Source organism: Acartia tonsa, chromosome 12 (assembly GCF_053477335.1).
Source record: "Acartia tonsa isolate MP-2025a chromosome 12, ASM5347733v1, whole genome shotgun sequence".
In the NCBI taxonomy this organism is placed as follows: domain Eukaryota; kingdom Metazoa; phylum Arthropoda; class Copepoda; order Calanoida; family Acartiidae; genus Acartia; species Acartia tonsa.
The window spans coordinates 17,159,242-17,173,931 of record NC_137271.1 but is presented as its reverse complement, the minus strand read 5'-3'; the positions used below and the strand labels follow the sequence as shown (position 1 = coordinate 17,173,931).

At 33.6% G+C, this 14,690-nt stretch overlaps 1 protein-coding gene across 1 annotated transcript in view; it reads left to right on the top strand.

Annotated features, from left to right (window-relative positions):
• The first annotated feature begins 3,305 nt into the window (after positions 1 to 3,305).
• The window catches only part of LOC145333219 (monocarboxylate transporter 10-like), a 39,614-nt gene continuing 28,229 nt past the window's right edge, over positions 3,306 to 14,690 (top strand). The window contains exons 1-6 of the mRNA XM_080178361.1: positions 3,306 to 3,407; positions 3,671 to 3,748; positions 4,414 to 4,462; positions 6,232 to 6,271; positions 7,069 to 7,131; positions 8,289 to 8,329. Coding sequence (XP_080034487.1) covers positions 3,354 to 3,407; positions 3,671 to 3,748; positions 4,414 to 4,462; positions 6,232 to 6,271; positions 7,069 to 7,131; positions 8,289 to 8,329 — 325 coding nt within the window. The 5' untranslated portion in view covers positions 3,306 to 3,353. The remainder of the gene's footprint in view (positions 3,408 to 3,670; positions 3,749 to 4,413; positions 4,463 to 6,231; positions 6,272 to 7,068; positions 7,132 to 8,288; positions 8,330 to 14,690) is intronic.

Below are 14,690 nucleotides of genomic sequence, written 5' to 3'. Positions count from 1 at the left end.
AATGACAACATCCATAAAAGCGAAGCACTAAAACGGTAGGACAAACGGACATTAACACTTGTATAGTGTTAGAACTTAATTATCATGATATAAATTTTTAAGAGTCAAAGCAAAATTGTAAGTATATTTGTTGCAAAACTGCTTAATATTGGATAATTTTTATGGACATACTTACATTTTTAGGACTTGATTATAGAGTTGCTTTGCTTATTACATTATACATTGTTGTCCCAGGAATCAGTATACCAAAAATCAGATCAATCCGATGATTTGATCACATAAAAATTTGTTGTCAAAAAAGTAAAAAAAAAACATGTTTAAAATGGACGTACGGACATTTTGGTAATGATTATAGAGTTGCTACGCTTTCTAAATCGTACTTAACTACTAAAGGAATCACCATGCAAAATTTGAAATCGATAGGACAATTCTAACATGCCTAAATTAACGGAAAAAGCTATCCGTTACGGACGTACGGACGGACCGACCCTAATTAAAAGCGAAGCTTTTCTATAATTAGGGTCGGTCCGTCCGTACGTCCGTACGTCCGTACAGCCGTCCGTACGTCCGTAACGGATAGCTTTTTCCGTTAATTTAGGCATGTTAGAATTGTCCTATCGATTTCAAATTTTGCATGGTGATTCCTTTAGTAGTTAGGTACGATTTAGAAAGCGTAGCAACTCTATAATCATTACCAAAATGTCCGTACGTCCATTTTAAACATGTTGATTTTTTTACTTTTTTAACAACAAATTTTTATGTGATCAAATCATCGGATTGATCTGATTTTTTGTATATTGATTCCTGGGACAACAAAGTATAATGTAATAAGCGAACCAACTCTATAATCAAGCCCTAAAAATGTAAGTATGTCCATAAAAATTATCCTGTATCAAGCAGTTTTACAACAAATTTACTTACAATTTTGCTTTGACTCTTATAAATTTATATTATGATAATTAAGTTCTAACACTATACAAGTGTTAATGTCCGTTTGTCCTACCGTTTCAGTGCTTCGCTTTTATGGATGTTGTCATCCTTGAGAAAAGCTATGCTTTTAAAAAGATGCTTATTCAGACAGACTTCAATAGAAAGTTTTGTTGTTGTTGTCTGTTCCTCTTAAGGCTTTAGGGAAGCTTTACCAAGATTTAGGTTTTAGGTTATTTCATTGTTAGATCATTTTAGACTAATTCTCTCCCCTTCAAATAAAAGGCCTCAAGGTTCTATGTGCAAAACCAATGGCACAAAAAAACTTTTAATAAATTCTTGAATTAGTATTGAGTAAAAATGTTGTAATATTCGTTTTAAGTAAACTATATAGAAGCTTTGATTTTTAAAATGTAAAATAAAAAAATGATATTATAGTAGTAAGTGAAAGACAATGTAATAAGTCTAGTCTAAGCTTTTAAAGATAAGATAATAATATACACAAAAATGTGATATAACATGTCAGGTGATTTTTACTGTTGAAGCTACTATATATTTTATTTTTTTTCCTGTCGGTATTTTAGTCTCTATATTTGCATAGTAGTGGCTACGCCACAGTGCGTATGAAGGTGCTTTGACTTTTGTGTCAGAACCTAAATTGGGACATAGTGCATATCATTACTAGGTAACTTCATTTCACTTTTCAATAAAATCTAAATTGCAGCCGTTTTGGAGAAAATTAGATTTGAAAATTTCAAGTTCAATTTTCATCCACTAGGAGTTACCGCTTAATCATGAAAAGAAAAGCAAAGATTATTTATTTAAAATTTTAAACAACTTTGCTTTTATGAAGTCTTTCATAAAACCTCTCTGTATATGATTTATTTAAGGCTGAATTTCCGTGACCTTAGCAAAGCAACTGATAAAAATGGCCATGAATCAACTCACTTCAGGAGTGGTTTTATGAAGAACTTTATAAAAGCAAAGTTGTTCAAAATTTTTAATAAATAATATTTGCTTTTCTTGTTATGATTATCCGGTAACTCCTAGTGGATGAAAATTGAACCTGAAATTTTCAAATCTAATTTTCTCAAAAACGGCTGCATTTTAGATTTAATTGAAAAGTGAAATGAAGTTACCTAACCTAGGGTAATGATATGTCCCAATTTAGGTTCTGACACAAAAGTCAAAGCACCTTCGAACGCAGTGTGACGCCCCTAGAGGTCTCTATAGGGGGGGGGGGGGGAGGAAATCAACCCCCTTCCCCCAACTTTGAATTTGAGTTTCAAAAAATGGGGGAGGTTATTTTTCAAGGGGTGATTTATCTCAGGAGGATGGAGGTACCTTCCCCCAAATTAGTTATGAATTTTCAGGACTTCGTATGAGCGAGAAGCAACAATGTAAAGTAAAACCATATAGGTTCGGCACACATAGACAGACAAACAAACACACAGATAGACATCCTGTTACTTTTATATAAGCATGCTTTCTTGAATCATAATATTCTTGATTATCAAAGGAAATTTTGAAAAAAAATCTGCAAAAAAAGTTCATCAAACTTAATTAAAAACACATGTATATAATATAATTTTCGCAAAGTGCATACTTTTGGATGACAGCTGCTATTGAACTTGATATATCTGTTATTCTCATGGATATACAATATACGTGGACATTATGACAGGAAAAAAAATTGTCCTCAATTTAGGTTGTTAACATGTACATCACTTGTTGGTCATTTTGTTCATCCAGGAGGAGGGGGGAGGGGATGGGGAAAAGTGGGTGGATTTATGTGATTGGTATTTTAGCAAGCTACAAGATTCACTTTGAATATTAGAGTACATGATAATCTGGTGTAAGATCCAAGTAATAATAAATCCATTATTAGACTGTACGCTAAAGAAATCAAACTATCGACATAACTTTTAATGTATTGGCATTTAATATTGCTATAACTAAATTAATAGAAATTGAAGTTCTTCTTTAAATAAAAGTTTTTTTTTTATAGCTACGATACTTATGGATGGAACGTTTTGCTTTTTTATAAATTTGATAAAAAGTACATTGTAGGTATTTTTGATAGACAGTATTTAGCTAGACAAATGAAGATTATGAAAGATCTGATAAACAAGAATAACTTCTCCAAAATAGCGAAGCAAATTTTTCTTTCTATATATATTTTAGGGTTTAAACATTGTTTACGCTTATGCTTACATAAAAGTGACAGGATGTTTGTGTTTTGTTTGACTTTCAATAAATATTCTTCTGAGTTCTGACACTCTACAAGTATTATTGTTTATTTATTGTTTCCTCTGATTTTAGAGCTTTGATTTTAAGAATGTTCTCATCCTTGTTTATTTTATATTTTTCATAGATGAAGAAATGCTAGAATAGCAAAAAAAAACCAGATAAATATCTTATTAAAAATGGTGGATAGTGGATATTCTTGGGTTATAGTGGCTGCAGCTATTATACAAATGGTAATATTTTCTTTTCATAAAAAGTATTGGGATGTTTGTCTGTTTATTTAAAACTATAAATCTAAATTGTTAGACGGTATTTTAAAAGGGATTATTAATACTAAACGATAAAAATATTTCTGTATGTCATTTGCCTGATCTTTTTTGCTTTGAAAACAATGTGAGCAATTCAATTTTTATGATTAGTTTTATGTATCCTAAACGTAATTTTATTCATAAAAGTTAAAATCCAAAATGGCTTCATTTCTTCATTATTTTTTTAGGCATGTAATACCCCAGTCTTGCAAATGCTTGGTCTTCTATTTGGACCCAAACTTGAAGAAATTGGCTGTACAAAAGGAAATTTCATAATTAGATTAGTCACTACACATGCATTTTTGAAACGAAGCTTTTTATAATTATTAAAAGCGGAGGTTTTCTATAATTAGGGTCTGCTCGTCCGTCCATCCGTGACGGACAGCTTTTTTCGTTAATTTAGACATGTTATAATTATCCTATCGATTTCAAACTTTGCATGCTGATTCCTTTAGTAGTTAGGTACGATTTAGAAAGCGTAGCAACTCTATAATCATTACCAGAATGTCCGTACGTCCATTTTAAACATGTTGATTTTTTTTACAATTTTTTAAAAACAATTTTTTTTGTGATCTAATTATCCGATTGATCCGATTTTTGGTATATTGATTCCTGAAACAAAAAAGTATAATGTTTTAAGCGAAGCAACTCTATAATCAAGTCCTAAAAATATAATTATGTCCATAAACATTATGCTGTATCAAGCAGTTTTTCCAACAAATTTACTTACAATTTTGCTTAGACTCTTTATATTCTGATTATTTAGTTCTGACACTATACAAGTGTCATTGTGCGTTTGTCCTACCGTTTCAGTGCTTCGCTTTTATGGATGTTTTTACAAAACTATGACAAAAAAGGATTGACAGACGATATAAAACTCACTCTTTTTTTAAGCTGTTCTCTAGATCTTATTATGAATAAAAAATCAGGAGAAGAATCTGCAGCTACCAGCCTTTATTTATTTAGTTGGGCTCTTTCTAGTAAGTAGATGGATAGATACATAGATAAATAGCTGGCTTAGTAGATAGATAGATAAATTGCTGGATAGATAGATAAATGAATAGATTGTAATATTAAACAGAAATATATGAAATAAACCGGATGTTTGATTGTCTGTACTTGTACTAAACGATCTTGCTAACTGCTGGAAAGATATTGTTGTCCTTTAAAATAAAGTTCCTTATAGGTCCAGAGATGGTATATAACTATTTTGTGGGAGGGTAACTCCATCTTCCTAAGATATATCACCCCTTGAAAAAATACCACCTCTTCAAATTTGTTTACAATATATTGTTTAAAAATATCCCGTGATTCGGTACTTGCCAAAAAAGGTCCTACTATTATATATACGTTTTATCATTAGTTTAAATATACTTTATTAAAGTAAAACGATAGCTGTGGAAGGGTTAAATTAATGTATGTCCCCCTTCCCGAGGACCCTGTGCCGACTTTCAATTGGTTCTTTGAAAATCAACCAATAGCGTTAAGAATATTAAAACAGTTGCAAGTCGCTACAAAAGAGCAGAAAGCAATTTGCTAGCAGACAAAAAGGTCCCTAACAGGGGAATGCAGGTAGTTGTCTGGTTTTACTATAGATTTATTGTTACTTTTAAGATTATATTTTTTTTCGCTTTTCTTATTTTACTGTACTTTTTCATCAAAATGTTACTGCTACGCTTTTTGTAAACATAATTCGCTTGTTGAGTGTTAAATGTCTAATTTTTTGTTTGAAATTTCAAGGGGCAAAGCTTTTACAAAATTAAAACTTGCTATTAAACCTATATAATGAAGTAAATAAAGATGTCTGCCTATTTGTGTGTAAGTCTGCTAATATCTCGTAAACGACTTGACCGATTGATTCACAAATTTCAGGGAAGTATTATAATTTTCCGGGGAAGGTTTTAGCCTATATGGCGATAGGATGCGAAAAAATACCATTTCCCCTAATAAAAAACCTCTTTTTGGAAGGCTATTATTATAAATGCATATCTTTTCTATGTATATTAAAATCCAGATTTATATTTTTATATTGATAACAGGGATATTAAGCAAACAAATGATAAAACTTTAGCCACCTGTATTATTTACAGTCCAATGTCCCCTCCCTATCCCTAATAAAGATTAATTTGATATTGTCTTCTTATACAAGTTTGTAAACATCATTTCTATTGGATCCTCTTCTATAAATGTTATTATCCTTGTTTTTATCAAACTTAATCCGCTTTTTACTGGCTATGCGAAAATTGTTTTTTATAAGAAACATATAAGTTAATTTTAGTCATAAAAAATCTCACACAATAGAAATATTTTTTTCAGTTAAAATAAGTGATAGTTATTTATAGCATCGTATTATAGACAATAGATTTTCGATGATATAAAACAAAACAATGAAAAGATTAAAACCAGTTTTTATCGGTTCAGTGGTTAGTAAAATCCTTTGGTACGGACAGACAGACAGATATCCTGTTACTTTTATAAAAGGATAAAAATATGGTTGACAACATCTAAAAGAAGCGAAGCACAAAAACTCATGGATGGACAAACGGTTAGTTATAATACAGAAGTTCAGCGCACCTAAAACAGATAGGATATTTGAATAGAAGAAAAAGAAATGAAAATCACAAATTACGGACGGACTGACGGACGGACAGAAAGACATAGTAAATAATAATGTACTTTAAAACTGTCCTTTAGCAAACCTAGTTAAACAGTTTCAGAGATCTTAATCATAAATTTGATATTATTTTAGCTTTGTTTGTGGGACCCTTGGCTCAGCTAAGAAGTGCGAGGTGATTTTTAGTAGCGAAGCTACTCTATAATTAAAAGTGTTTGTGTTTCTGTCCGTTCCTATAGGCCTCTAGGAGCAATTAAGGTGAGGTGGGAGTTACCCTCTTTCCCTCTTTCAATTTCAGTTATATAAAAAGGTAGTGATTTTTTATGTGTGATTTCTTTTAGGAGGGTGGTGGTACCTGAATCCCCAAACTAATTATTTACCTCCCAAGGACCTACATGAGAAGTTATATTGTAAAGGAGAACGAATTTATAGAAATGTTTTCATATTATTTACTGAGCATTAAAAAGACAAATTTTATTATACTTCTACAAAAAAACTAAATTAATTTTGATATACATATATCATACATATTCTCATATTCATATTATTTTTCAACTGAATTTTATCATTTTATTTTACAGTAAATTGATTCTTTTGTTGTGTTTATTGATCAAGTTAGGTAGCGCAAGTAAAAAGTAGGTTAATGCAAATTAAAAATTGTTATGTATTGTATCGTATTATAGACAGCTTTCCGCAGATATTTAAATAAAAAATGTGAGATTTAAACCAGTTTTGATGGCCCCAAAGACACCCGAACCCGTTCTTAATAAACTGGTTTAATTCTATGATTTTATTTTGATATTCATGAATAATTGTCTGTAATATGGTGCTATACATAGTTTTTTCAGTATGGCTGAGAACCGGTTCTAATACAGCGGAAATCAATAGGTTTCCAAGCAATATTGGAAAAGGTTACAATTGCTGTTCTTACTACGATGTTTATGAACATAATTGTCCTTGTTTCGCTTTTAGATTTGTATCCTTATGTTCAGCAGTCTTATGTGCATTGGGCCTGCTTATTTGTGCCTTTGCCAGGTAAGGCTACTATACAAAATACTAAGGTTTTTTTGTCTGTAGCTTAAGAATAAGATTATGATAACTACTGAACCGATTGAGTTCTACATTTTATGAAGGCTTCATAAACGTCCAATGATGCAAGTCTTGGGATGTTTTTAGGCTAGTTTTCATACTTTCCCTACTTTTTTGCTCCAAGATGCTAGGTTAGCAGCCGCTAGTAACTCTAGTTATAAAGTAGCAGCGCTGTATTAAGAGTTGCTTTTATCTTACGCCCACTTGTAATCCTTATACTAAAGTAACAGGATGTTTGTCTGTCTGTGTGTCTGTACCGAAGGATCTCGCTAACCGCTGAACCGATCGGGTTCTCCTTAACAGGGTAGATTCTCATATGTCCTGGGAAGGTTTTTAACTATTTTGGGGGAGGGTACTACCACCCTCCCAAAAGAAATGACAAAAAATTGAAAATTTTCTTTAAATCTGGGAGACTTCAACGTAACATTAAGAGGTATCTGTAAAATAAAGAAGTATCGTAAACTTTAACAAACAAAAACATTTAAAGTGCCACTAGAGGCCTCTAGGGGCGTAGCCGCTAGTATAAAATATATAAACATAACAGGATCTGGGTCTCTCTTTCTGTTTGTGTGTGTGTGTGTGTACCGATGAATCTCCCTAACCGCAAAATCGACAAGGTTATCCTTTATAGTGTAGTATTGCTTAGCTCCTTGGCAGGTTTATAACTATTTGCGGAGCGATTACCACCACCATCTTATGAAATATTAACCCCACCATCCTCTTTATGTATGAATCTTTAGTTCTCGGATATGATGTTCTGAATAGAATATGCTTTTCAGGGAAGCTTTATAATTGTATTCGGATTGTTTTAGGCTACTTTCTCTTTCTCCTCATATATGCTATTGGCAATCAGCTTATTCATATATAAAAAGTATAAAGGAAGATAATTGGTTGCAATTTTTGCCAAATTTCTGACATTACTAAATGCAATAAAAAATGTAGGAATGTCAAATGACATTACAGGATTAATGCCGTGATTAAGACAATACTATGTAAATGCAAAATTAAGGATTCCAGACAAAGGTCTTGCAATCAAATGGATGATGTCAGTTATAAATTTAGCAACAATTGTTGAATTCAAATTTAATCAAGTTTTTTTATAGGTCGCCTGTTCAGTTTATTCTTCCTTTTGGGTTAATAGCAGGTTACTTTGTTATTAAATACTAGCGGCTACGTACCCTAGCATCTAGTGGCTGTATTGAAATGAAGAAGAAAATAGTTTAAAACCATCACATGGACTATGTGGAGCTTACCCGAAATAGAGAACCCAATTTTATTGGAAGCATTTTATGTCAACTTATAATCTATATCGTTTTTGTCGACTTTATAGTTATGACGTATAGTAATAGCAAGAACAAACAGCTAAATATTCTTATAAAGTGTATTAATTCAATACAAGGTTAACATACAATAATAACATTAATATTAAGACAACTGTTCACTTTTATGTTCGTATCCTGTTGCAGAGCAATGACTTGCTCCGAAACCGTGGATACCAGAACTAAAAGCTAAACTATAAAATACATGCATTGCTCTTAAATCAGGAAGAAAGGGACTATACATCACATTTCTCCCTGGCTTAAACATGAACCTCGATTTCAAACTGTAATATTTCAGATTAAATAACAATAGGTTTTACATGTTAATTATCATAGATATTATAAGTAGCGTTGAACGCTTATTAAATAGATAATAGTGGATCTGGTATGACACCTGTCATTTTTTTTATTTATTTTTTATATATATTTTTACTCCAGATCTTTAAACACTTCGTATACATTTTTTTTTTTTATTTATTTTGGTTCCTTAGAACTCTTTTGTGTTTTTTTTTATTTTCCTTTTTTCTTTATGTGTTTTTTTTTCTTTTTAATATATTTTTTTTTTAAGAAAAAAACATTGATTAACATATAATCATTGAAGAATGCATTGATTAACACCTAATGCATTAATACATAATTATCATAAATACATGATATAAAAATAACATTGGTTAACATATAACCATCAGATTTAAGCATAATATTATAGAGCATTAATATGAAACATGAATTTTAAACTTTTTCTGAGACTACTACTGCCTCAACAAATATTAAATACATAAAATAAAATAAAATATGAATTAATACACATAAACTATAATTATTACTTTCTTTTTCCAGATGATCTGCTCTTCTTGCCAGATTCTTCAATATCCATGGGCATAATAGCTTCCTCATCATTCACTCCAAGTTTTGCGGTCTCATCACACAAGCCGTCTTGAGACATCCTTGCCTCAGTATCACCAAGCATATGAAGACATCTTTCAAATCCGTTATTAACCGCAACCGAAATCGAGGTTGCAACGTTATCAACCTCCTCCTGATTATCCAAAATCTTTTGATGCTTACGACTAACCTCTTCTCCAAATTTATCAAGCATCATCAATATTCCAGGCGTGTGTTCCAACCTCATTTCCTCCCTCACTTGTTCATCAACACGCCATTGCTGATTTGACAATTCAAGGTCCAGACAAACAGGAATGTTCGGATTTAAGGGCTGATCCATCTGAACACAAACAGGATCCCCAAACCGAGTAACCAATTTGAAATCACCCTCGAACCACTCATTTACTTTGTGTTCAGGATTAAACTTCCACTCAATATTGGTTGTCAACAAACTTGTATAAACGTTTCCATCCAACTCCAGTTTGATTTCCTTCACTACATTCTCTAAAGTGGTATTTGGATCACATAACAATATCTGCTTGGCTAGAGTCGGACGAAGACGCTTGCAGCGCATCTGCATTTGCCAGGTCAAAACTCTGGAGTCTACTTTATCATTCATCAGACTACCTGCATATGTGGCACTCACCAGGTTATCAATTATGTCTCTTTGACCATCCAATCTAACATAACGTATCTCAGCAGGCATCTCTCCACTGGTGATTAGACTCACCGAATTCACGTTTATAATACGTGGAATGTAGATTGATAAGTTCATGTATTCATTCACCTGAATGGAGTCAATAAACACTTTAGCACTCAAATCCTGTTCAGACTTTCCATCAAGCCAATCTTTCTGTAACTCTAACAAAGTTGTGGATGGCATTTGCTTCAGAATAAAGCTTACTTTATTCACGACATCTTTCCAATGTGCCAGGAGCCGGATAGCTGACACAACCTGCGTCTTCAACCTCGGATCAACGCTGTTACCCACCACCGTTCTCAACACCGTCTGAAGGCTCATTTTACCATCTGCAGGTATGACGTCAATTTTTGAAAGTTGAAGCCAATCCTCAAGTTCCCCCATATGTTTAATTATGGGTAACAATTCGCCCAACGTTTGACAGCTTTTTCTCTCATCTCCATCCAGGTATTCAATCTTAGCAAGCAATACCAAACTTGGTAAATTTTCGCAAACAAGCTTAGAGAGAAATATGGTCGCACTCAACTTATTCAAACTAGTTGTCTCGTTCCATGACAACTTTTTATTTATAGCTTTAGAATGCTCACCAGCCGCCATCAGGTTGAGGTATCTTGAATTCTGGCTGGTAAAGATAGGGATCCTGTCCACAGGCCAGTCTATGGAGTGGATGCATCTCCCCATCTCCAACTGCACTGATAACATGTTTATCAAATTCAACTTAAACCTTGGTTCATTATCAATAAGACGAGCTAAATCTGCCAGTGGCATGTCCTCACTGCTCAAAAATATGTTCTTTGTCGCCCTGCCCACACTCAACGTGGGCAGCTCAGCGCGCGACATTACCAACACCAACCGGGATGCAGAGTTGCTGATCAATGCAGATACTGGTAGACCAGGTTTGACTTGATTTCCTTCATTGACAGATTGTTTGTGGCGACCATCTTCTTCATTGCTCAATAACTTTTGATTCATTGTTGCCGCCGTAACCAAACTGCAAAAATACAATATAATTAATTTTCAGCATAAGAAATTTAAGATCTAGCATTAAATTCTGCCTCAGTAAATCTTTTTTTATGACACCATGAACAACAACAATACAACAATGCCAACATAGGAATTATACCTAACAACAACATTAACACAATCAAAACAAACTTGGCAAACAATGGTAATATATCCTTGAACAAATGTTCTAGACCAAACCAAGGACCTGTAACCTGTTCGAAAAATGACAACTTATGATCAACAAAATCCAATTTAGAAGCTTGTCCATTAAAATCCTCAAAATCCTCTAATCCCTGATATTTAATAGTCTTATTAAAGTCAGCAATAAACACCTTTTCATCGTTCAGAAAAATCTTTTGTCCCACGTGTTCTGATTTTTCATTGACAATATGCAGAAGTTCGAGTCCCTGCCCCTGATTCCCAAGGAACAAATTAGCTGTCAACTTCAAAAATACCGGACTTTGCGAACAATTTAACAATTTTATATCCTCTACTGCTACAATCATTCTACTATATTCTTGTATTCCAACTGTTTCACCTTTATAATCCACCATTAAGTGTCCTACTGCACATCCATAATCCACACCTAACTTTACTGGAATTTCAACCGCTGTACACTTTTCATACTTAGCAATTTCTCCCAGGTATATAATTCTGAACCCATGATGCATCTGTACATTTGACCTAACTTCTGTTTGAGCACATCTAGAAATACTAAAAAGTTCCATCATCCTCTCGTTTCTTTCTCTACTAGCCAAAAACATAGCATTCAAATCAAATCTAGCTTCCTGTTTTAACAAATCCCCAAAATAACTTCTAACAGCCGCCTTCGGTTCCTCTAAAAACTTGATACCCTCTAATTCTGTTACAAAAATGTTGAAATCCAGATGCTGCAAAGTAAGTTTCTCTGTTCCCATAATTTTAACTAAAATATTCCTTTCCAAGTTAGAAACAAAAAGTTGTTCATTCCAAGTAGTTAAATTGAATGTATCTTGAAAAACTACCTTAAAATTACTGGCCGGTTTTCGTACTACATACGGAAAATATGGAGAAGTTGATGTTGCCCACAAATGATTATCTTCAAAATTCGCCACAATCGTCTTTTTATCATAATCCATAACAACATTTCCCTTGATCAAAACGGGTGTATTTTTTACTAAAATATGCAAAGTCCCAACAGCAAAACCTAAATTGAACCACATATTGTGCGCGTATATTCCCAGTGTCTTGCATTGAATATTTTCACCACCAACATCCCAGAAAGGTGACAATGTTCCATTAACTGTGAAACTGTGAACAGTTGGCAAATCTATATTTACTTTAAAACTAATTCCATCATGCTGATACTTGCCAGAATGAAAAACCCTCCTACATTCGTCCATACTCAACTCTACCTGTTTTTCATGTGGCACGTCTAGTACGTGCACATGACTCGCGGTACCGCAAAACCAGCGCTCCAATTTTAGTCTAACCTCACAACTAATGGCTTCTGACAATATAAAATCGGTTTCTGCTAACCCCAACAATTCCACAGATCTGACCGGTTCCATCCTATCATGCAAACAGGCAGCTGATCTAAGTTCAACATTACTTATTTGAGAACAATCATAAGCTGCTAACCGTGGATCCTGTGACGTATACATACCACCAACAACAATCAAACAATAAACCTGCATCACAACAACAAATAACAAAATATCCAAGTACCTGACTCTTTCATCCTTGGATTTCTTCACAGGTACTGGTCCAGCACGTCCACTCTTTGAACTACAAGCGTCCGGTGACCTCTTGCGCATACCACGATCTCCACGATCTCCACGATCTCCACGATCTCCACGATGTCTATCACCACCGCCGCTTCCTCTCTTGTCATCACGCTCTCTACGGTTCTCATGGTAATCTCTTCTCCTGCAAATATTATACAAATTATTACAAATATTATTTTTTAATCAATTTTGCGAGGTTCCTAGTTACTACATCGGCTACTGAATAACGTTCTAATCTGTCCTTTTCTCTGTTTTGTCTATCCTCTTCTAATTTTTGTAATTGCACTTCATTTGTAGAACCTTTAGGACGACCCTTAACAGGAATAGTCTCAGACATTTTTTGCGATTTTGCATTATCTAACGATCTATCTAATTCATCCTCCTCAACATCTCTACCTCGTTTAACACTTCCCCTTCGTTGTTCCAAGTTTACAATTTTACTTTGCAATTTTGGAAAAGTGTCCTCTAAAATACTCATCCGAGACTCTAACTCTCTAGCAGATTCCATGTTAACATCCTCTACACCCAAACTGTTGTCTACTAAGCTATTATCAGAGGCATAATCCCCATGAAAAACACTATCCTTACTAATAGTAGAATATGTAGAGTCTAACTTAGTTTTGTCAGTCATATCATTTGAATCTACACTATCAGAAATATGAGTACTTTCCAAAGTATCCCTAAGATCCTCAACTAAATCATCTAAATTTTCATTATTCTGAGATACATTTGACCTTTGCTGTGACAACCCAACACCCAAAAAAGATTTCTCCAAAAATTCTGGTATTACCTGTCCATCCTTCCGCCTTCCAACCACCTCTGGACTAGCGCCACAACTATTCTCCTCTTCAGAAACGCCTGAACAAGTTAAATTTCTCAAAGTATTGGGAAAGTCATAGTTTACTTTCAAGGTATTATCCACAGAGAAACATTCATCTGTAATCACTAAGTCAATCTTTTCATCTGGAGTCAAGTCTAAAGTACTCTCAATAACATATATTTTATCTCTTGGTACAATTCTCACCCCTTTATCTTTCAATCTACACTTTTCAAGGGGTTGAACCTCGAATAAACTATCAGAAATTGCTTTTGTCACTAAACACGGACCCACCCATAACGAGCAGAGTTTACGAGCTACACCAATCGTTGTGACGTCATAAAAAATGTAACAATAGGAATTTATAGCTACCGGCCTACCTATCCTTTCTGTATTTTCTACCTGCAAATACTTCTCAGTTCTTTCTTGTCCAGTCCTCCAATTCTTGTCAAGGCACTCCAATAACTCTGAAAAATTCATATGTTTAATTTTCGAGCGTGTTAACGGGTCAAATGAGTCAAGTGGAAGCTTAGGGTTTCTTAGGAACATCTTAAAATATGGGGAACATCCTAACCTCCGATTGAAAGAAGTGTTCATACAAAATTGTGTAGCTTTAAGTTTATAAGCCCAATCTCCATCTTGAAAACGTAAATCAGTCTTAAGAAACGAATACACCGATTGGTTGTATCTTTCACTGTAATTCGAATTTGCTGATCTTGGAGGGATAAAAATTTGTTCAATTCCCAACCTTAAACAAACTTCCCTAAAAACTTTTGATTTGAAGCTTTGTGCATTGTCAGTCCTAATTCGCTCGCATAGTCCCCAAACAGAAAATAAATTAAATTTCAGACATTCAATAATTGTTTCAGCTTTAACATCCTCAATAGCAAACAACCACACATATCTAGTACAACTATCAACTACTATTAAAATGTGCTTACAAATGACTCCATTATATTCACACTCATTCAAAGGACCTAAAGCATCTATGGCCAACTCTGCCATAGCTTCTC